The following is a 23,443-nucleotide window of genomic DNA, read 5'->3' as shown; positions in this document are numbered from 1 at the left end:
GAAACTCAAGACAGTGTTGGTTTTTCTTCTGTTGGGTTTTCTGCAGCGGATTCCATGAAACCTTCCTGTACAAATTTGTGGTCTTGGTTTTTTTCTTTCATTGAATTGACTGAACAATGTATTTGCTGGTGCAGCATTCACTGCATATGAGGCCTCTTTCGCTTTATTAGACTTGACAGTGTTTAAACAATACTAATTCTCATACCCAGCTGGCTTTTCGATTGATTTCTGTGCTCTCTGTTGCTGCGTAAAACAAACTGGAACATTAAAGACATCTTGCATGATACCCTCTGGAGACTTGTTTTCCTTTAGAGAAAAATCGAATAAGTGTAAATTTTTGTCTTTTTTATCCTCATATATTTTCTTCTGGATCTTTAAATGATATTTTGGTGTCCTGACAAATTTTGTACATGTAAACATGTGCTTTTAAAAAGCAGCTTTCATTTTATAATGAGATTTGCTAGTTTGCAGGTTTGCTGGTAGGAATAAAAGTCTCTTTCTTCATTGAAAACAGAATATACTGGCTTTAAAATCACATTCAAGTTGTCTGTAAATGTGACGTTTTAACCCAGATGAAATTTTACTGATTTAAAATGTGTTTGCTAAACAGTCAAAGAACATTTGCAGATGTTAATCATTTGTTTTACTCAATCACTTTTAACAGGATTGAAGCAGATGGAAGTTTTGAGCCAAGTGTTGGAATCAGAATTCCTAGGGAAAGGGAGACATAGAAAGCATTTTTATGTCTTGTAAGCATCAGTATTTAAGTCACACCTTTAGACAGATCCAAGCCTTAAAACATGCTCCTGAAAAGTGGATTTTCTCTGCTCTGGAACAGTCACCTGTTATGAGCTTCAGCTATTGCTGAGCTGGCTGTTGTAGCACAAGTCTCTCCTCCCAGTCCTTTAGAGGTTGCTTAATTTCATATGATTTTCCATTTATTGTGAAATACCAACTTTCTGAAACCCAAACATGATCCCTTGTCTACTCCATCTCCCTAATTGGGAGATGCAGCTGGGGTAAGGATTTGAGGTGCTCAGTTATCAAATGAAGGCAATGACCTCCCATAAAGCACTGGTCAAAGCCAAAGAGTGGGGCTTGATTTTTAACTTCAAGAAATCAGTGCTTTCTGATGAAAATTTATAACATTCTTGGTCATCCTATAATCTTTTCACTTTTTTAATTGAAGCCAGGTAGCCATCCCTTGTGTTCTCTTTTACCACTTGCATAAAATGTGTGCTAGGACCTGTTTCACACAATGTCATGAAACTCTATGTTGTACATGCAGTGTTGCTTGGAGTCACTGTAGGAAATAGTTTAGGAATAATGAATGCTTTGATCACACAGTATTTTATTTAAGGGTTGTTTTATTATTATTTATTACAGCTGGTCTGAAAATCCAGAAGAATGGAAGTTTCAAAAGACAAGACAAACCTGGCTTCTCTTGCACATGTATGATAAAGAGAAGGTTTGTATTAATGCTGCTTTTTCTGAGAACAAGTATGATATAAAGTTTTATACATTAGTTGTAGCTATTTTTATTAACCAAAAGTCACTGTTACTAGCCATGTTGTTTTCTAATAATTTTTAACAATGTATAAATCAGCTACTTTTTTTTTTTTACCAAAAAGCTGACCATTTTCATTGCTTGCACTTAATCTTTTTATTTTGTTGATGATCATTCTCCTGTGTATGTCAGTTTTTTATACTTGATCCATGTCAAGCATAAATAGAGCAGATTCATGTTTTATATAAATCTGGAGCTTACTTAGAATTTGAGTCATATCCTTTAATTTCATTTTCTGAATGTGCAACCCAATGTTGTACACCATGATTCTCAATTGCTTCAGATATCTCTGGCTCCTTATAAGATGTACAGTCATATTGCCAAGATGTTAAAATAACTTTCTCATTAAAATATAAGTGAAACCTGATGTTGATTTTGAAAAGCATGAAGTATAACCAGAAGCTAGGCTTGCATCATTACTGAAATTCATTCATTTCATAACTTAAAAAACAACATAGATTGAATTTCCAATAAGCCTCTGGGTTTCAGGTCATTCATTTTGTTGTGTAATAAAACAAACATCTAGCCAGTTGCACAGTGCCTTACTTATTGATTCATTTAGTTGACATTCAGTTAGTTTTTGCTGATTTCTTTTGTGTGCACTTAAACATTTAAGCACAGCAATCTTCCTGACCCAAATTACTCATCACCTCTTATACCAGTCACCTGACACAAGGTGTTACCTTTCTGATTAAAAATACTTTTAGAGAACCAGATAATTGAAAGCAGAGTTTCATGAAGGCAAAATTGTTCACACAGTGTAATACTTTAAAAAGATTAGTTGCAGAATACGAATTTGATTGGAGGTATCTAGGTTGCTCACACTGTCTTCTGCTCTTTAATTTCTCCTTTAAAAGTCTTTGTCAACCTTTCAAAATCAATGTACGCCCTTTAGAGCTACCTAGAAATTGCTTTACAGGCAGAATGATGTTCTTACCTTTTTACCTGTTTACTTTGGGTTTTGTGTTGAAATATGCTGGGAAATAATTAACTGTAAGTAGCATTTTTTTATGTATCAAAACACAGCTTAACTCCTTATTTCTCAGCCCTGTAATGAAACTTCCTTTCTATTTTTACAAAATCCGACGAAAGTGCTGTGAAGTATTTTCATTCATAAATTTGGTGGTTTAATAATCAGAGATGCATTCAATATGAGCTTTAGATAATGATTAACATCTGCATCCAGATTCAGTTAAGTGCTCAAGTGCTTGTAATTAAGTATATGATGAAGGCTCTTTCTTCACGAGGACTGTAGGGAGGGCAGATCAGCTTCTTGTGAATATTTTTTATACTCAAATTTAGCTTCCTGTCCATTACAGAATTAAATCTGTTGGATATCCAAGCATGACAAAAATACAAAAGGAGATGTTTCTTTCCTTCCTAAACCACATCTTTAATCTCATGGTGTCTCTTGGATGCCTAATGAAAAGCCATGCAAATGAGTGAATTGAGTTTCCTGTACTTTCAGGCCTCTTTCTGTAAGAAATAAGTTGAGGTTTTAAAGCCCTTTGCAACATCCCTTTACATCCCTTTAAAATCCATCTGGTTGTTGGCTGACAGCTTCCAAGCCAGCCTGTATACCTACAGTGTATATGCTTCTTCAGGATCCAGTATAAAATAAACACTAGATCATTTGTTGATCTTTGTCATCTGGCATAGCATTTTTAGAAAGTAACTACATCATCTGTCTTCAGCTTCTGGACTCCAAGGCCCTGAAGGGGTTTCTGGAGCTTCCTCAGAAGGTGACTGAGAAAAGCAAGCTTGGTAGCAATGAGCTTTGCAAAATGTATGACCATCTGCAAGTCTAAACCGTCTGACAGCTCTTGAGTTATGTAGTAGAGTTTGAAAGTGATAACTATTCTTTCCCTGCTGCTATTTTGTAGTGTTTCCCTTCCTCTCCCCGTGACAGTAGTTATTTCACTTTGGGATATTTCTTTATTAGTCAGCTCCAGTGTGTATTAGCTAGTTAGAACAGAGGCAAGATTAGTGTGCGAGAAAGAAAAAGAAACACAAAAAAGGTCAAAACAGTTTAACAAAAGAATAATAGTAAGATCCCAGAAGCATCACTTCCACTTGCCAGCTCTTTGGTGGGAGATCTTGATATCCAGTTTCAAGCCAGCCCAAAAGCTGATCTTAGAAGGAGGATTGTGTTCCTTCTTGTAAAGTTTTGCCAACAGTCCCTGACATTTCAGCTCTTGTACTACTGTATTTGAAGAATTAAAATTTGGACTTCATTAACTTTTTGCTGGCGCTTTCTATATTCCAGCCCTTGGTATGGCTCTGCTGGATGTGTAAGTTAGGAGGAAATACGGTATTATCTTACCTCCGTGGTACTGTTATTGTAAGCTCTTACTGAAGTAAACCTAATAGCTGTGTTAAGGAAAAAACATCATATTTTTTGAACACTTGAGCAGTTATCCTTAGGGCTAAACGCTAAATGTTTTCTAGGCTTTAGGCAGCCACATGCCTGCCTGCACACATAGTTTAGAGTAGGCTTTTAATTGCCCTTTCGAGCACTTTGCTTAAATGGTAGAATAATAACTCTAATTCCACAGAGTGAGGTATGGCTGTACCATGAGGCCTCAGAACAAGAGGTGTAAATTACATAGATAATTTGGGCAAGGTTTGAAACCTCAAAATGTTGCCCATGCTTTAAAAACCCAATACTGAGTGTCTGAGGAGCACCACCATGCTGAAGTTGTTTTTGTCTGTCCTTAGTACCAGACTACTGTGAGTTTAAAAAGTTTCAAAAATATAGAGATTTTTCACTATGTTTAAATGTGTTTGATTTGTATATTATAGCAACACTTCATATATCCTCCATTTCAGTGTTACTCACTGTAAAATTAATTTTTTCGGGGTATCTGTATTGTTTCTTTAATGCAAGAGTGTTTGTGTGAAGAATTAGAAAGTTTTCCATACCATAAAAGTGATGAGGCTGAATGCAGGCTTTAGTTTTGATTTATTACTTTGTAATATCCCTGATTGATGAAGGCAGTGTTGGAATAATCTTTCTTCTTCTCCTTTTGGAGTGATAGAAGTTTAGTGATCAAAGTTATGCTGCCAAATATCAATGGAGAAATAAGTTGTAAATTAAGTATCTGTTGAAGCTCTGTCTTCTCTGAAATGTTGATACTTTGCAGAATTGAAACAGCCCTTGAATAATTAGTCTTCAATCCTTTAAATACTTACGTATGTGTTTAACTTGACTCATGTCGAGTATGCCTTTTAAAGTTGTATGTGTAAAGTTAAACATGGAGGAAAATCTTTGCAGGATTAGATCATTTTAACATCTGATTCACAGCAAAAGTATTTTCTTATTGGCTGAAACCAGTTCCACAGATACACAACGTGAAGTTAAGATACGCTTCAATGTAGAATCGTTCACCTCATACTTTTGAAAATGTGATGTTTTCAAATACTGAATATATCATTCAAAAGTCTTTGCTAGGTTATTACCAAGATTATTTAATGTGATGGTCATCTAGTATACCAGATAAGCTAGAATTTAACCTGTGACTACTTAACTAGAAAGAGTGAAATGGGGGAAATGCAACTGTAGGTGACTAAACTGTTTTTCAAGTTAGTCGTGCTAATGGAGCCTATCAGTTTTAGTCAGTGTGATTTCAAAATTATTTCCATATGTCTGAATTCCATTTGTTTTTCAAATCAAATTCTATTCCTTTGTATAAGCATTCTGTCAAAGCGCTTGAGGGTGGGTGGTATCTTGTTTTAGCAAATAAATAGTTTTGGATAGAGGCGAGGGTAATTCCAGCAAAATTCTTTCCTCAGACATGTGCATGCAATTCCCACTGAATTTAGTAAGGTTTGCATACACATTTCCAGAAGCAGGATTTGGCTATTGTTTTTTTTTTTTAATCCCAACAAGCCTCACAGCCATGAGCTCACTGTCAGGGAGTGTGTGCATTTGCTGATCGGCATTTCCACATCTGCTTAGAACTTCCTCTCAGATGCTTTGCCCATCTGAGCACATGACAGTCCTCTCACCACAGTCCATCCCTCCCAGCAGCTTGAACCTTGGCAAGAAAAACTTCCACTCAGAGGTGGGCACTGGCAAATGCAAAAGCCCATGGAGTTCTCCTTATTGTCTTTCAGGTGATGGCTTGACATGACTGCGAATGAGTATTGAGAGAGAAGAAAAATAAAGCAGATCTTTTTCCTTTCTTGTCTTTTTCTTTAAAGGTTCCAGACAAGTATTTTACCATTTTACTGGACTATCTGCAAGGGCTTCAAGGTGGTGCACGAGACATAACTGTGCAGAAAGCTGAAGCTTTTATGAAAGAATTGGATGATTCCAGTGCCGAAGACCCGGACCTGTTGGAGAAGTGCGAGCGCATACGACAAGTTCTGCAGCTGCTGTCTTAAGAGTATTTTTGTGTCTTAATGGTTGACTGGTGGAGGGAAGGATAGGATGTCATATACAGAGACTATAAATTAGTTGTAAAGACATATTTTCTAATAAGAATCATCATACTAAATTTTCAGCTTTTGTGCTCATATTTTTTTCCAGTTGCAAATGTTTCACGTGTTTTGATGTGATGAAGTGAAAGTCATGTATTTGGTCCATAGATGGGCTATTATTAAAAGTAATCTTGCTGCAAATCTGTGGAAAAATAAACCTTTCTTGATAGTTTTTCTCCACCTCCCCCAGTAAATACTGGCAAATAAGAAGAGACTTGCATTTCTTAGTAAGAAGAGCAAAGGAATCACCAAAAAAGCCTGGAGAGTCATTAACAATGGCAGCTTTTAAAACAAGCCTACAGTACAGTGCTTGCTCAGCCAGCTGTAATCTATCACGTTCAGCTTTAGAAGTATGTCATTTGGATTTGGTAAAGATCATTTTCAGTCTGTTGAACACGGGTTGTATAACACAGTCGCTTATTAGTACTTCACACGGTGATCTGGAGATACCATCAACTTTGTTAGTTTTCCTTTTATATTTTAAAGTTTTCAAACTCATTATGGCAATTGTTTAGACATTCAGATAATGCACAGATGGGAACAGATCAAATCCTTTGACTATATGTAATGAAATCATCTGGTTGTACCTAAATTTACCCTACGCTGCGAAGTGCTGTGCTACAACATTTTGTATGCAGCCTGCCAATATTGCATCTTCATCTTTCTCTTGTAATTGGCATCCAAAAGACTTAATTTGGCTTCATTTGTTTTGATGAGGGACATTTGTCTCCTATGAACGTGCTGAAAATGAGGCTTTCAAGTAAAAACCAAGGACATTAATTACTCAAAAGCTGGATGATTGGCTTATTTAATAACACTTGTATTTAGACAGTGTTCTTGACCTGATTCTTTAGTGCTTCTGCGAGCACTGTCATGCTTTATTAATAACAAGTATATGAAATGTGTGGTGTTTTAGAAGAGTGTCAGTCTTTGGGAATTACAGCTTCAATTTGGATGAGTGAATCAGGGGAGATCTATGGATATGCAAACCTAATTTTTCAATAAGAAGCATTCGAGTGGATTTGACAGCCTTCACAGGCATGGATTATTCCAAATCTTTAAAAAGATGAAATATATTACTAGTTACAAATAACTTATGCTTCTGATTTCTTGAAGATCATGTTTTCAGCCAAAAAAAAGACTAGAGACCAGCATGCCCTGCTCTAACACAGTAGCTGTGATGGAGTTTGATGCAATGCTGGGCAGAATTGAGCAGCAGTGGCCAGTGCTGATGGTTCAGCAGCAGCTCTGGTGATGTTCCTGTAAACGTTGGGCCACAGCTGGATGGGGGCTGCAGAGGATGCATGTGGTATCAAAGCCTATCTGAGGCCCAAAGCTATATAAAACCGATCTTCCAGTGTAAAAGTTGGTGAAAAATGTCTGTAATAAAATGCAGTGATACTGACGTTTAGTGAATTCACAAAAGATCGTTGGATCTTATATTTTACATTTCCATCAAGAAAAATAGGAATTTCTTAGGGGCGAGGTTTTCAAAGTGGTTTTCTTTGTGACATTATGACTGTATTTTAGGTGTCAGAGGAGAATTTGTGTTCTCTCAAGGTCTTTGAAAATCACCACTTTTGAATATCACACAAAAATGTGGGTCCTCGTTGTGCACTTAAGATACCTTGTAGCTTAAAAGCACAAGTATAGTGCAACTGTATTTTAGAATAGTCTTTACAGTGTAAAAAAGATGGTAAAGTCCAGGGAAAAAAATACATATCTTTTGTGATTTTGACAGATTTTGTGAGATTTGCCTTTTGTAGACCTTGATTCTGACCAGGTGCATACATGATAAATCTTGAGAAGACAGGCTTTGTAGATCGAGAATGTCATATTTCTTTTTATATCAATTAATATTAGCAGCACATAAAGCCTGCCAATCTGGAATCCATGTGAACAGTAACATTTGGGAAAGAACAGAGCCTCTCACCAGTGCAGTAATAGGCATCTGTGAATGAGGTCCTGCTCTGCTCTCCTCTTCCTCAGCTTCAGTTCCAGTTTTCTCTTCAGTCCTACGGATTACTGGGTGAAGGACATTGTCTTTGATCTCTGCTGCTGGCAGTTATGGAAAATTCAGAAGCTAGAAGCTAAAGTAATTGGGAACGTGCTTGTGTTTGGTATAGAAAGCAGAGCATGTTTTCTGCCTCGTGTCATGGTGTATGGTACGGTTCAGTGGTCAGCGGGGTCTCAAAATTGGGTAAAGGCTTGTACAGCTTGCTTTCTGTTGCTGCTATGTATGTGTTTGGCTCCAAAGCTCAATATGCAGTATTTTGTCTTATACTTGCTGTTGGTAGTGCAAGTAGGAAAGGACAATAGCATTTTACTTTTTTTACTTTGCCCCTTCTTTTAAAGAATCTTCAAATGGTTAGCAAACAGGTCATCTTCAAAACACCCATGAAATGCAAAACCAAATGCATTTTTGGGAAACGTATTACTAGGCCCATTTTAACACAAGATTGAGAGGACTCAGCTTACTCAAGACAGCATTCAAATGCAATAACATCTCTGCAATCAGATTCTGTCTTTTCCATATGCTAGCCATCAGGCCAGCTTCTGCTTCCTGCTCAGCTTGGCATTTTAATCTAGGGATTTACATTGCCTGATGAGTAAGTATGGCAAGATTTTCCCTACAGTGTATATTCTATATGTTGAATTTTACATTAATTAAATTATTAACCAGTTACTGAATCCCTGTAGCTGTACAGGCACATACAATCTGGCACTTCATTCACTTTGTTTTGCCATTTGGTCACGTGGAGTTTTCAAATCTCAACATCGGTTGCAGCTTAAGCAGTCATATGGATACAGATAGCACAAAACTGTGTCTCTGCCTCTGTTTAAATCAGTTTACTGTGTAATAAAAATTGCATCCAAGGCTAGAAGTAACAGCATGTACAGACTGACAAATTACATCTTCATCTACTTACTCTAATTGTCTTCTAGTTGAGTTAATCTGCATTGTGTAGCTCTGGCTAGAAGAGTTTGTATCCTAAGACAATGCTGAAGTCAGGACTTCTAGGCAAAATAAAGGAACATTAATTACTTAGAATTGCTTAAAGCTGGAACTGTGCCTTGAATGGAAGTACTAATTACTCAGAATTGGACAGTGTAACAAGTTCCCTTTAATTTGGCTGATCCTTGCCTTGGATTGTGTATCTTTTTGGTTCTCTGCTGTCTGCCCACAATTTCAATTTATCACCATTGTAAGATTAGACAGTAAATGAGTTCTCTGTTCTTATCTTTAAAGGGTGTGCTGTAGTTGTTGAATCTGTAGTTTATTTCCTTATTTCCCCTCCTTCTGTTGATTCTAAAGCAAGGTGACTCTTAACTCATCTCTTGTCATTTTGAGTAGCTTAGAAGTGCAATTCTTTGATTGGAGCTTGGGGCGTTTTTTTGGTTTGGGGTTTCTTGTTGTTTTTTAAACTTTGGCCACTGAGTAAGGCAAAGTAATGAATGCTAAAATCTAGTCACATTCCTGCAAATCAGTGTCAGAAAAAGCAATCATAAAATAGATTTAAGCTGCAAAGCCAAGCACTCAGAAAATTAGAAAACATAAGAATAGAAATTGTCTGTGTAATTTTAATCTTACTCCCTCATGCATATGTGGTGTGATGCAACCTCTAATTGTTTCACGAGTGCTGTGTTTTCCAATGTGTCTAACTGACAAGTTATTTATTCAGTGTTTTCCTTGCAGTTCAGCTGCTATTCTCATTTTCAAAACTAAGGTTTACATAAGTAGTACTCAAGCTAGAAAATTCACTTTGCTGTTTGATCCAACACAGAAGAAGTAAGTTGGAGCTTTCCTATTCTTTTGGTATAGGAACTGGTCATAGATGTTTCATCACAAATGTTCCCTTTAAAACATGTTTTAATGTTCTGATTCATTTATAGGCAAAATACTGAACTGATGTTACTTAATTTAAATCCAGTTTTGTTGACATAAAACTTTCCAGTGGCTTATTCTGGTTTAGCCTTTGGTTTCCTTTTATGTCTTCCTTTCTGTACAGCTGAATGAGCTAGTTATTTCTGCCCCTGCAAATAGGAATATTAGTTGTTTACAGGGATTCCAGTCATACAAGGACACAAATAAATGTCCTTGTCTTTGCAGGACAAGCTCATTTTATCAGTGATTTATAATTACATTCTATTTTAAATTCTTCATAAGAACATACATAGTCAACAGCTCAATATGGTCAAAGATAATTATTTTTTGAAATATGGCTTATTTTCCCTACAAGGAGCAGGGAAGACACACTAAATAAAACTAATGAGTAAGTGATGGGGGAAGGGCAACACAAAACAGTGGTTTATCTTTCTTTGTCAAAACAAAGCTGAATAAGAAGCTTGTGCTACTAAGAAAGTTTGGCTGGTGTTACAGACACAGAGGGAGGGAGGACTTTTCAGTTAAAAACAGAAGAAACAGTCATACAGTTGCTCTTATTGATTCTTTTTTTCCCTACATGCAGAAAATTTTTGGCATTCCCCAACAAAACCCACAAAACACCTACGTTAAAAAGTTAAGTAGGTTTCAGAATCAAATACCTAAAGGTCAAGAAATGCCACATGTATGTAAATGCCCAGAAGAATTCAAATTCTACCTCTCTGTGCCTCCAGCCTGGAGACTGAATAAAGAGGGGATTGTGTTAGAAACAAACAAGCAACACCCCCTAAATTATGTGAGCACATTAAGGTTACCGGTTACCCTCTATTCAGAGAGAGGTGGAATTACATTTCCTACGAGCTTTAGTTATTCAGATTCTTTAAGCAAGGTTTGCTGCTAATTGAAATATTGTATAGCCTTTTGTTGTGATGACTTACACCTATTCTCCTCGTGATCCCCTGTGTGTTTAATAAAATTGTAAGCCATGGGACATGGAATCTGTCACTCTCATTTGCTTATAAATGGCTAGACCTGGCTACGGCAATATGGGAACCATCGTTTGTTGTTGAGCTCTTTGGACCCAAAGAAGGATGTCGACACTGTGTTTCCCTGTCCTCATCTAGAGGTACAACAGGCTTTGGCAGCATCCTTTGTATCAGCCAGGCTTCCTTAAGCTCCATGAAATTGCCCAGATCTGGCACAGCGATGCTGCTTCTGAAATTTGCCAAGCGAGCAGCAACATGTGTCTGTGGAGATGTGAGGCTGCAGGATCTCAGCTGCTGGGGATGCTCAGCTCACAGCTTAGTGCCTTCCTTGGCCTTGCTGCCCATTTTCAGTCTTGGCCTGCTGAGAGTTGCAACCATTTTATTTGTCTACTTTCTGCATGCTTCATTTGGTTAAACAAACCGTTTTAAAGCTATTTTGGTGTATTGAAAGCTTAGGATACAGTGATAGTGTTTCTCTGGTAGCATAGATACGTGTAAATAGACTTTATGGATTTCACAAAGATTGTACCCTTTATTAGCAGTGGCTCTTGCAGGATCCCTGGAAATGACTGCCCAGCACCCAGTACCTTGTTAAATAAGACTGGTATTTCCGTGAGCTGTCACAAATATATGCTAGCAGATAGACACAGCGACAGACAGCCAAGAAACCATGTATGGGCATCAAAGCTACCAGAGGGCAATGATGACAGCCGGGAATGTAACCTCCTGAAGTTGCCTGGTTAAGGCAAAATGCCACCTGGCACAAACGCTGGCTGCCATAAGGTTAAAAATAACAAATAGCACCCCTCTTACATAAGGAAATCTTTGGTCCTTGTTTAACGGGATCCTATGAGATATGCCAGGAAGAATAAGTATGGAGCTGCTCTGAACTCTTGTGGTTAGTGCTTGGGGCCAAAACATCTGAAGATACTGGGGCTGGTGGCAAGCAGGGCCCTGTGTACAAACTACTGGAGTTAAACAGGTGAGATCTCAGTGAAATTCAGTGTTTAGGCATGCTCATCAGCAGTGTCAAACCAGTTCACTGCACCAGTGACATCTCTGGGAAGGATTTCCAATCCCTTTCTGTTGTGATTGTGTTACTGTAACATAAATACAGGGTACTTGTGCATGCAGAGCAGCCTGTGAGCTCTTGGGACGGCTGCAGTCCATTGGCCACATTCTACTGTGGATTGCAACAAAACAGATAATGGAGAAGCTGTTGAAGTTCTTGTGGATGAACTTGAAACTCACCCCAGAAGTGTGATTTGTTTCCACTCCACCTTGCCTGCCTGCAGGTCACATCCAGTCTCGCAAAGGAAACCCCTGCTTTGGTTTCAGTTAAAGAATTCATCTGCAATGACAGTAATGCTCAAGTTTTTCTTGAAGTCCTACTACCTTCTCCTCCTCCTGATCACCCTCAGTGTGAGGCACAGGCTCAGCCTATGTCCAGGCCAAATTCTCTTGTTTCAGTGGCAGCTTTGAGGACTGTCAAAGGTAACACTTATTTCCAGTTCAACTGCACAGCTTTGCTTGTACCAGGTGTCTCTTTGTACCCTGTGATGTCTTTCAGATCAGCGCAGCTAGTACTTGGTAACTTACCACAAGTTTTTGGAAGCTTCCAGTGCCTGTTGTAAGCAAGAGCATTCACCAGCAAATAGTCCTCAGACTTCTAGGTTCTCAGCTTTACCCAGACAGTCTTCATGCACCCAACAATCTGCTTCCACTACCCACCTTTTTGTGGAAAAGTGCTTTCTGGTGCTTGCCAGTTTGGCTGGGATGGCAGAAGGCATTGGGGACTTAAAGGTCTCAGTTTCTCATAGTCATGAAAACTGAATTATCCTTAAAATTCACCTCAAATGCCTTCAAAGATGGCTCTGGATTTCCATCTCCATCAGCTCTTCCCTGGAGAGATGTCCTGTTAAGCAAATTCAGACCTTAGACCTGGACATGTAACATGCTTTTGTTTGGAAAAAGTGAGACCAGTCTGAGCCTCATCCCAGATTGTGCGTGGCTTGTAGAAATTGGGGTGGATGGCAGAGATTATTCAAGCACTTTAAAAACTGCCTTAGATGACTAAAAAGAAACCTTCAAACAAAAGGTCATCAGTGCTCTGATAATGCCTGTGAGCATCTGCCTCTTGTTTGGGTAGCGAAACCTCTGTCTGGTGCTTTCCAGTATTCAGTCCACACATTTACCTCCCCGTGCTCCTTGATTCAGGTTTCCAGACAGTATCACCTTCAGGGGGGTTGTTCTCTAGGCTGTCCCTTCATAGACATAAGCACTAACTGGCCAAAATACTGAGTTGCTGATGAGACTACTCTTCCTCTTGTAGAGTTGGCCACAGTGGTTTGAAGGGTAAAGTCACAGTAAAGCATTGCTTTTAGAAATTGTGCTTTCCTCCTACAGTTTGTATTGGAACTCTTGCATTTCAGTTGGAACTCCATCTGTTGTCAAGAGACATTTATTATCAAAACGAAGAAAATGCTTCAGATAATTTTAATTTCCAGTGCTTTTAGGATGCTGTTTAGCCTCAGAGATGGAAATTCTGCAATGAGTGGATGGTTGCATTATGAATATTGCACCAGCATCCTTCTTTCCTTCCTATACGAGCTCCTGAGCAGATTATAACCCACTTTAACTGATAAATGCAAAAGTTCAGCTGATTGAATTAGCAAAGAAGATGAGGAAGAAAATAGCCCATCAAAGTTAGGAAATGGAGAAGTTAACTTTTATTTCAAAACAGGCCAGGTGTAATTATCTGGATTCTGAGTCTGTGGTACTTAAATAAGACTCGTTCAAAAATTGTCACCTGTGCAGCAGTTTGTCATGCAATAGCTCTCTGCACTTTATTGTATCATGTTACTTTTCTTTTGAACAGCCAGGACTGCCAACAGTGTGTGGAAGGAAAACTACAGTGATCTTGACAATTATTTCCAGAGATTGGTTCAGTCCTGGAAAATATTCATTGGCTCTCTACAAAACCCGGGGGTTCCCCTTTGTTTTCTAAATCCTTTTTTTATTGTTTCAGCTGTCTTTGGAAAAAAGGAGAGGAAAAAAGTGACCACAGAGAGATCAGGAGTACATCTTTGACATTGTTTAATGAGAAAATACTGACTTGTTGAATTACCTTGTTAATGCAGAGCAGGCAGAGCGTCTCAGTTCATTTCTGTTTGAGTTTTTATTTATTTGAGGGATCCCAGCAGAAGATGAAAGCATGGCAGGTAAGTCTTGGTGTTCCCCACAGGAGTATTACAGATGATTGCCACTCCAAGAGACTGTGATGAATGTGGCCCTTCTGCAAACAGCATGTCTAGCACGCTCCTCTGCTTCCCTTGCGCTGATGCTCCCATTCCTTGTTAACAGAGTGGCATTTCGGCCAGCAGAATGTATCAATCAGCCTTTATTTGCATCATTGTTGTGGCTGTGGGCCTTGTATACCTCATGAAATTGCTTTAATGGTCCAATTAAACTTTTGACCTGCTATACAGCTGCAAGCCACTGGTGTTTTTAACTGTCTGCAGGAACGCGTCAGGGAATGTGCCGTAAGCTCCAGCATCGGTCCTAGGAAAGAGCACCTGGGCACAGGTAATGGACAACACCAGCTTCAGACATTTAAGCCAGGAAGCAAATTGTGAGACTGTAAAGTTGAACTGTGTGGGTGGTTGCAAATGGCAGCATGCATGCCTTGATACCAGGTGCCGTATCAACTGCTGAGACCTGCATGATGGTTTTTGAGAGACGAAAGGTGTTTCCAGTCCAGCCGGTTACAGGAAGATAATTATCAGACCCACTAAACTTTTTGCTGCAGAGATTTGAAAATGCCAAAATACCATGTCCAGCTACTGCAGCCCCATGGATTAAAATGTGCTGTAGCACTTTGGAGTGGGGTTTTTGTCAATATTTGGAAATGATAAAATAATTGTCTCGGAGGAAGGCAGACAGATGTCTCAGCAGGCTTATCTAGAAAATCCTGCCATGCTCTCAGACATGACCTTTACCTAGGTCATCTTATCTTTCTTGCAACTCAACTACATCATTATGATGGGCACCAGTTTGACATACCCTTGAAATGGATTTGAAATCCGCCCAAGCTGTTTTGTGGATAGAAGAAAGTAAAATGCTTATAGTCCTGTTCTGATTGTCAGGATGCTAAGGCTATAATTCAAGTCATTAGGCTTAGTATATAAAGCCCTTCGTAATCCAAGTCTTAAGAATCCGAAAGGTCACTTCTGGTCCAATAATCCTGAATAGTAAATGTGACAAGCTAGTGGCGACTGCCTTGATCCTAAAGCACCTCTTAAAATAAATGCTGGTCTCTGCCCCAAAAGCATATGCACGTTATTTCAGCGTGATCCAGGAGGCTGTGCAAAGAATAAGCAGCTTGACTGTTGCACAACATCCTGCATTTCGAAATCATTTTAATAACTAGACTGAAGGAATAGACAGGAGGATGCTCAAGGTTTTAAAGACACACTCTCCTGGGGCTGTGGTGGTCCGGTGGAGAGATTTCTGCTGCAGATGGCTCATCACCAAGATCCCCAGAATCCTCCCTAAAATCTGCCAGTGCAGCTGCTCATGTAAATAAAGTGAGCAAAGGTGGCTTAGATGATGGGAACAGCAGGGCTCTGCTCATCCCCTGGTCCAGACAACAGTGTCAGAGAGCATTCCTACCAGACAACATTCACACAAGTGATGGGGACAGTGGATGTGAGGAGAAGGTAACATCTGGCCAGAGGTGCAGCAGTTGGTGTGAAGAGAGCAGGGAGCTGAGGAGACCTGGCAGATCCCAGGCATGTGTAGCCCAGCTGCGAGCAGCTTGCAGGGATCCAAAGGGCAGCGGCTTTGCGGAGCAGCCCAGGAAGGGGGCTTGGTACCTGGTGGTGCAGGATGCCTGCGTGGGGGGAGCCTGGGGGTGGTTTTCTGGAGGAGAGGACAAGTGGCAATGTGGCAAACCTGGAGGATGAGGGCCTAGACTGATGGGATAATTTACAGGGTTGATTCCATGTGAGACTGAGCACTTGCTTTGCTATATGGCAACTGGGGAGCTCAGTCCTTCGCTCACCTCCTTGGCATTTCCAGATGCCAGAGGGGTAAAGAAATGGAGGACTGGGAACTCTTAACCATTTATGGGACCGCTTTGTAGCATCTCATCTTGGTACCTGACTCTCCTTTTCATCCATGTTTTTATGCTGAGGGTGGTTAGATGCCAGCTGGGAGGAGGGATGGATGATTTTGTTTTTCCCTCTTTAATATCCTCTTGCCTTTTAATTTGTTCAGTATTTGGAGTGATTTCATTTTTGTATGGTATTTATTCAGTGGTGCTCTGGATATGGTTATTTTTCTGCCCGGAAGGGCCTACTTTTCCGTTCCATATTAATATATAACTTCTATTAACATCAAGGCATGGTGCATGCATAAAGGAGCACTCAATAGCTAAACTGTGCTTAAATACCTGTGACCTCTTGGCTTTTCTATATGGAATGATTATTAATGCTTTGTCCTTGCTGTGTTCCATCAGAGGATGCTGCCACACAAGGCATAGTTAGGGAGGTCTGATCATCTCTTTATTACAGAAGGGAAAAACAGAGGGAAAGAGATTAAAAGATTTGCCAGCAACACAGAGCAATCAGTGGCTGTTCTGAAAATAGAAACCAGGCTCCTGGTTTCCATTCCCCAAATCTGGCCTCTAGACAACACGACTATATTAAAAAAGTAAATGCAAATATTGCAAATATTTCCTTTTTCAAACCTTCTCTGCTAACATTTTCTGTCCTTTTGACTCTCTGCTTCACAGGGTAAGCTGGTGGCACTTAGACCAACGACTCAGCAACAAGATGGCACGCTCACACTGAATGTAGCAAAGGAAACTGGACTGAACCACCAAAACCTCAGAGTGACCAAAAAGCTGGTGGCAGAAGGTGGGAGGAGGCTTGTGTCTATTTTGAGACAGAAAAGCATTCAGTAGCTGTAGGCTACTGTTCAAAATACTTTGATTACTGTGTTTAAGGAAGCCAAAAGTGATACTGTTGTGACAGCCAGTCCCTCAGCCTTTGTATTCTAGAACATATTCTCATGTAACATACTGCAAATACAAAGCTGGCAGCTAAGGATGTGCAGACATTTTAACTGTTTGGTATGAAGCTTGCAGATGATGGGCAAAGCAAACACATCTGAGATTTGAAATGCATAACCAGAAGGGATCAGGCAATTTTGTCTCACTGAGGTACTGCACAGCTGCATGACCTCTGGCTCTTCAAGCCAGAGATGCTGGCAATACCATTACTGGTCTCATTCCTTTGGGTTTATCCCAGCTTTATTTCTGTTCTCATATTGTTCCTCTGTGTTGTAAACAGGCTTGATGATCAAAAAAACTATAAAAATAGCATGTGGATGCAACCCAAGCATATAGCCAGAGTAAACTTCATGGGAGAAACTGGATTTAGAAATGCAGCCCTGAGTCATGCCAAAGCGAGTCCATGTTAAAGGCTTTTTAAAGAAGCAATTAGAAAGCAGTCTCCTTTTAAAGACACTTCCCTGTGCTCATTACAGGGCTGTAATGCTGCAAATGAAGGCTAAATTCTACCAGTCTTACTCTTGCATGTGTCTTTGCATGAGCAGGGTATGAGCTGTAGCTCCACTCGTTCAGAAATCCCACGTGGAGCCAGTGACAGCAGCACATGGATCACCACAGTGTCCACAAAACTGAACGCTGCACAAAGGGGTCACTGGGACACCTGGAAGAGCAAGTGATTGTTACTGGAGTCTGTGTAGGGGACTGAGACCTCCCCCTCCAGCATATCCCAAATTCCTGCTGTTGTTAATGGCAAGTTGGAATGTAAACTAGTGATAAAACTCAGCTGATGTCAGAGGAACAAGACCTGGCCTTGGTGAAGCTGATGCATCTTCTCTAAGGCAACTCATGCCAGAGCTCATCTCCTTCTGAATCCCTTTCCACTTGGCAGAAGCCCAAAGTAAGTGGGATGAGATGAAATTTAAACCATGGTGGCAAGCTGAGGACATTCCCTGCTCTCTGGAGTTAGGAAGCTCCTTGATATAATGAGTTCTGGGACCTCGTGGTGCTTCCTGCAGGTTACTCACCTGCCTGGAGAATGGGGACATAGTGGTAACAAGACACCTCCTGGTTCACAGGTCTGGGGTAACAGCCCAACTAACCTGCACAGCTTTAGTCCTGGGGTCAGGCAAGAGCTGAGATAAAGACGTAGGAATTTCTTCTTGGCATTTATTTTTTTTTGAGGTTACAGTGGGCTCTTCTTTATGAAAGGGAGAATATTTGCAAAGGCTTCACAGTGGCTTGGAACATTTTATTCCAACAACTAAGTTTAGGTTATAACTATAAAATTGCAATGCATCAAGTGTACTGACTACTTCTGGCTTCACTTCCCATCGTCTCCTCTTTGGTTAAGGCTTTGGAGCTCTGAGAATCTCTTCATGTCTGGGAAAAGCCTGTTGAGAAAAGATCCTTTGTGTCATCTTCATGCTCACAGTTGATAGAATAGCAAGGGTAAAAAAAGCAGTTTTCATGAGCAAACTGTTGCATTTTTCCTTTTTTGCTGGCTTAGGAGAGCAAAAGTTTCACTGATGAGGACTGCACTGAGGCACTTTTCAGTGCTCAGCCAACAGCTTCTGAAACACATCCACATTTTGTGATGTTAATGACACCGTAGCCACCAATGCTGAATTCTTTACCAGTTCAAGACTGTATGTCTCTGGCTTAATTAGACTTTTACTGGCTAATGGTTAAAGGAGCAAACTTCTGTGGATTTTTTGCCTGGTTCCTGCAGAACTGCAAGCAAGAGGAAATTGAAACTGGCCAGGCTTCTTTCAAATGGGCAAGTTGGTCACTGTCTGTGCTGTTAACCTGCTCAGGTAACACTGTGACACGTTAGCTTCAAATTACTACTTGGGTTAAAAGTTAACCTGTAACCTCAAAAGGAGCAGAGTGCCCCTTTGGCAGTTAGAAGTTAGAAGCTCTGAACCCCATGAGTTGTAAATCCTTGAAATGCTTCCAGGAAAGGTCTGGATTTGCTTAAAATGGCTCTCAAACACAGATGGGCTCTTATCTCAATATTGTCACTGCTGAGACTATAGGTTTAAAACCACAGGCTGGATTTTGCAACTGCAAGTCATGTTTCAAGTGCTCCATGGGTGATAAAACATCCAAATTGTGATTCATTGAGTTACTTTATTATCTGCTGGAGGCACATTTACTGTGTTGGCTTTTTGGTATCCATGTCAGTGATGGCTGTGATTCTGCTTCTGTTCCTGTCATTGTCTCATGTGGCTTTTGAACTCATCTTTTCCCTTTTCCATCTGGATTTTCCTTCTATAAACCAAGCATGATGGCATTTCTTTAGCTGGAGTGTACTTCACATTCAAGTGAAGGGTAAAGTGCTGCCAGCTAGTATCCATGAAATGAGTCATGGACCTTGGGAACTCAGAAATGTGATGGGGCTTTTTAAAAGCCAACCTGCACTGAACTCTAGATGCTTGTATCCCTCTTAACAGCATTTAAGCACTTTAACCTTCCTCTGACAAATCCCTGGCCTGCAGCTCTGAACAGAAAACCCCAAACCTCTCCAAACCCAGTAAGAGCTGGTGCCTTTGAGCTGTGTTATGAGACACAAGTTCACAATAGACAGCTCCAACCTGGAACACAAAGCTTGTGCATGGATTAATGCCTTAAAGGCACTTGCTGGTTTCAGGGTCAGCAGCAGCTTTTTGGCTGTGCAAGGCATGGAGAGGTTTGGGTGGTGGGGTTTGGGCTGAAGCGTGCTCGGGGCTTCACTGCGCCAGGCTGTCACGGCTGTCGGCACGTGTTAATTAGCTGAAGAGAAAGGGTCTGAGGCAGCTTGTGCCGCTTCAAAGGGCCGTTCAGGGTAACATTTAAAACACAGCTTGCAAGAAAAATAAATGAAGAAGGGCTTAGTTTTATTTTCCTGTGGCTGCCTGGAAGCTGTGGCCACTGAGCAGAGCAAGTGCTGCTGAGGCCACCCATGCTGGGGGCCTGCTGGCTTCTTCCCAGCTGATCTACCCTCCGTGTGGGTCCTGCAGCCTCCCACCATGCTCCCAGGGCATGGACCCCCAGCACTTTTGTTCTTGCTTGAGAGGGACTCCTTGAAGTTAGGTATAGGGACAAAGAGCCCACTCATGGACAGAGAAGAGGGTGTTTTCAAGGTTGTGACCTGAAAAACTGAACCTGGGGACCTGACCTTTTTACCTTGGCAAGGTTGGCTGTTGTTTGATGTGTAGCAGTGCAGGACTGTGGAGATGGGAAGCTCTGCCTGCCAGTGATTTCGTGTTTGCTTTGGAGGAACTGCTGTTCTCAGGCTCTGTTGATGCCAGGAAGGCAGTGGCTGCGTGAGGATGTGTCCTGGGCTGGTACAGGGCTGTGTGAGCAGCAGAAGTGGCTGTTCCCACAATGCTGTGGATGGCTACTTGCCTTTGCCACTGAGACACAGGCTCAGATGTGCAGAGCTTTCTGTGCAGGTGAACACCATGCAGGCAGGGCAGGGCTGGGGGGAGCTGGGAATGTGCATACCATCAGGGAGCAGGTCAGAGGAAGGAGGCAAAGTGGGTTTTTTTAGAGAGAAAGAGGAGGGAGAGGAGTTGAGATCTTCATGCAAAAAGAGAGGAGTGAAAAAGTGTTTATTTTAAATATATCATGTTTGTGCATAATTAAGCAACAGCTCTAACCTAGGATTGAGGCTTCAAGGACTATGCAGATGGGATGAGAATTCCAGGGAAGGAGAATTTAAAAAGCACAGCAAATCCTGCTTTAAAATATGCTGCAGCTGGATTTGCCAGTGGTGCTGGGCCAGGAGGAGCCCAATGAAATGATGAAAAGCAAACCCTGCAGCCTCAGAAAGGAGTAAAAGGTCTGAGGGCAGAGTTTCTGCCAGGCTATGCCCTAGTGACACTAAAGGTCTTGGCCCAGTGCTCATCAGGTACAGCAGCTTCAGACTGGAGCTGCCAAGTGTTGTGAGTGAGGGGACGGAGCATCTGCCTCTGCTGTGAGGTCGTTTCACTGTGTGCACCTTGAAAAATACTCTAGAACCAAAGGAATGAGAAACCTGGCTTGGAAACGAGACCATTTTTCTAAAGCAGAAATTAAATTGTCTCCAACCACCAAAGGCCCAGAAGGGCCATGAATTCATGAGAGCTGCTCACCCATGGGAGAGGCCGAGGGATGCAGCTGTGTGTGACAGGGACTTTGCTGCAGGGTTGGAGAGCACATCCCAGTGTGCTCTGCCTGCCACTGCTGGTGCACAATGTGGTGCTTCTCAAAGCTGCCAGGTGATGCTTTGGGGGACAGATTTATCCACCTGATCATTGTGCTGTGGTAACACAGCACAAGATTTTGAAGGCACTCTTCTCCTTCCAGTTCCTGCAGGAGCAGGGCTCGAGCCACGAGCAGTTCCCAAGGCCCCTTGCTCTGCAAAGTTACAGTAGGGTAAGTCCAGAAATGGCCATTATCACAGCCTGAATTTTAACCCCACCTTCCCTTTTGCTGGCTTCAAGAGCTGAGGCATGGAAGGAGACCTCACTTTCTGCTCTCTGGTTCTCTTTGTCCAAGAGTGGCTGACTGGGAAGGGCTTGACCTCTGAATAGTTAAACACAGCCAGAGGAACTATTTTTTTCCCCAACTACAAATCCATGCGTGGTTTGGTCCTGGAGCACTGTGTAAGGGCTTTTCCTTCTGTGCTTCCCTTTCTGTCGTTTCTCCTGTGACTTCTGACATGACCCTGCCCTGACTGGGGAGATTTGAATTTTTTTTTCCAAAGAGGTCATTTACTCCTAGATAAAAATTAATTTTCATTTTAATTTTTAACTTGCATCTCTCCAGTGAAAATGGTTTTGTAGGCCATCTACCACGCTGTTATCTTTGTCCAGCTTTGCCTTTTTCACGGGTTGCTTCACCCAGCAGGTAATGAGTAACCTTCCCTCCCGCTGGGCAGGCTGAGGGCAGGGTGCTGGCAGAGGCAGCCTGATTGCTTCCTCACTCCCTTCTCTCTGGGAACCATACAGGTGTTTTTATTGTCAGAGTGTAATGTCTCTGCCTCTTGCTTTTTGGTAATTCTCACAGTGTGAGGTGATGCTATTCCTACACTGTGTCTTGCTTACCTCCTTTCTGCATAAAACCCAAAATACCTCCCAGACATGTCTAGAATGAAGGGTAGGAGCTGAGTCAGCCCCAGGGGAGCAGGACTCGGGGCACAATGGCTGCATTCACAGCCCAAGCGCTGACACATGCTCCAGGGCCATCCTGGGCCACAGCTCTGTGCTGCACTCTTCAAAGCCACATAGACAAGTCATTGTCCAAGCAAGGATGCAAACACACACATCCAGACTCCTAGGCTCCTGCTCTTACCACAGATGCTGCTGTTTGTAACACAAGGGGTTTTGGGATGGGTGGATGAATGCTTACCAGGCAGTGCATGGTTTGGAAGAGGACAGGGTGTGAGCTGAGTTCATGTCCTCTCCAGTCAGTCTGTGGCCTGACTGAGGTGGATGGGAGAGTCCAGGTTTGAATGCACGTTGTGTCCAGTGTGAACCTTGCTGCATCTTGGAAGAGTCCCAAAGCACCTTCAAAGCTAGTAGCATCTCATATCACAGCATGGAACGCTACAAAATCCTTGTGATCTAGAAAGGCTCAAAAAAAGAGATGTCAAATGCTCTTTTCTTACTTACGAGATCATGACATTTTTTGGTGAGATCAGGATAGTTTTAACAAGGTGATGTGTATTTCCACTGTCTCTTGGTAAGTCTCACTCCATTAGATGCTGCCAGAAACCAGGGGGAACAGCAGATCTCCTACAAAGCCTTCCACGTTCATATTGATCCAATAACTCATCTCTCCAAGATGTGATTTTTATATGCCTTTTGTTGTGTATAGAGTGAAAATGGCACCAGTTAACACTGGATGGGTAGCTTGAAGAAATGTCCCTCACTAAAAGACTCACTCATGAAAGAGGGAGGCATGACACTGAATTACATCTTTGGAGCTTGCAGCTGTGAATTAATTTTTCACCAGCCTCTGACAATAAAAAAAACCTAAGAGGAGATCATCAACCCTGCATTTTATTGAGCTTTCCATACTGTAGCTCACTCTAAGGAAGAGTAAGAATTGTTCAGGTACCTTGTTAGGTGTTTTACACCGGGCTGGTGTCAGGGCCTCCCTGACGTAAAAAGGAGTAGCTTTCTGTCTGCACACCCTATAGGTCATTAGGACAGCCCAGATTCAAAGTGTCAATAAATAGGAAGAGCGTGGGGATAAGCAGCAGAGCTCCCAATCTGCAGAGGCAACAAATAGGTCCTGAATTTTTTCATATGGAGGTTGCCTTGCTCTGTTTCCCTTCACTGAGAGGAAATGCTCCACTGCAGGGACACAAGAAGGTGGAAGAGGAGGGAAGATGTTGTCCATCCAGCTTCATGCATGGCCTGGAGCAAGTGTCTTTGCCTGCAGGACCTGATTCTCCTTCACTGCACCACAGAATTGGTGATGCT

General features: G+C 41.4%; 1 protein-coding gene across 4 annotated transcripts in view; it reads left to right on the top strand.

The window, feature by feature from the left end:
- C3H7orf50 (chromosome 3 C7orf50 homolog) overlaps positions 1-6,190 on the top strand; it is a 128,990-nt gene extending 122,800 nt beyond the window's left edge. For all 4 annotated transcript variants that reach the window (XM_061992245.1, XM_061992247.1, XM_061992246.1 and 1 more), the window contains 2 exons: positions 1,387-1,468; positions 5,771-6,190. In XM_061992245.1, the coding sequence (XP_061848229.1) occupies positions 1,387-1,468; positions 5,771-5,953 (265 nt within the window). In that variant the 3' untranslated portion in view covers positions 5,954-6,190. The remainder of the gene's footprint in view (positions 1-1,386; positions 1,469-5,770) is intronic.
- Positions 6,191-23,443: the final 17,253 nt, after the last annotated feature.

The sequence above is a fragment of the Colius striatus genome, chromosome 3 (genome assembly GCF_028858725.1).
Source record: "Colius striatus isolate bColStr4 chromosome 3, bColStr4.1.hap1, whole genome shotgun sequence".
Classification (NCBI taxonomy): domain Eukaryota; kingdom Metazoa; phylum Chordata; class Aves; order Coliiformes; family Coliidae; genus Colius; species Colius striatus.
Note: the sequence above shows the minus strand (reverse complement) of the source record. Positions and strands in the feature narration are given on the sequence as shown.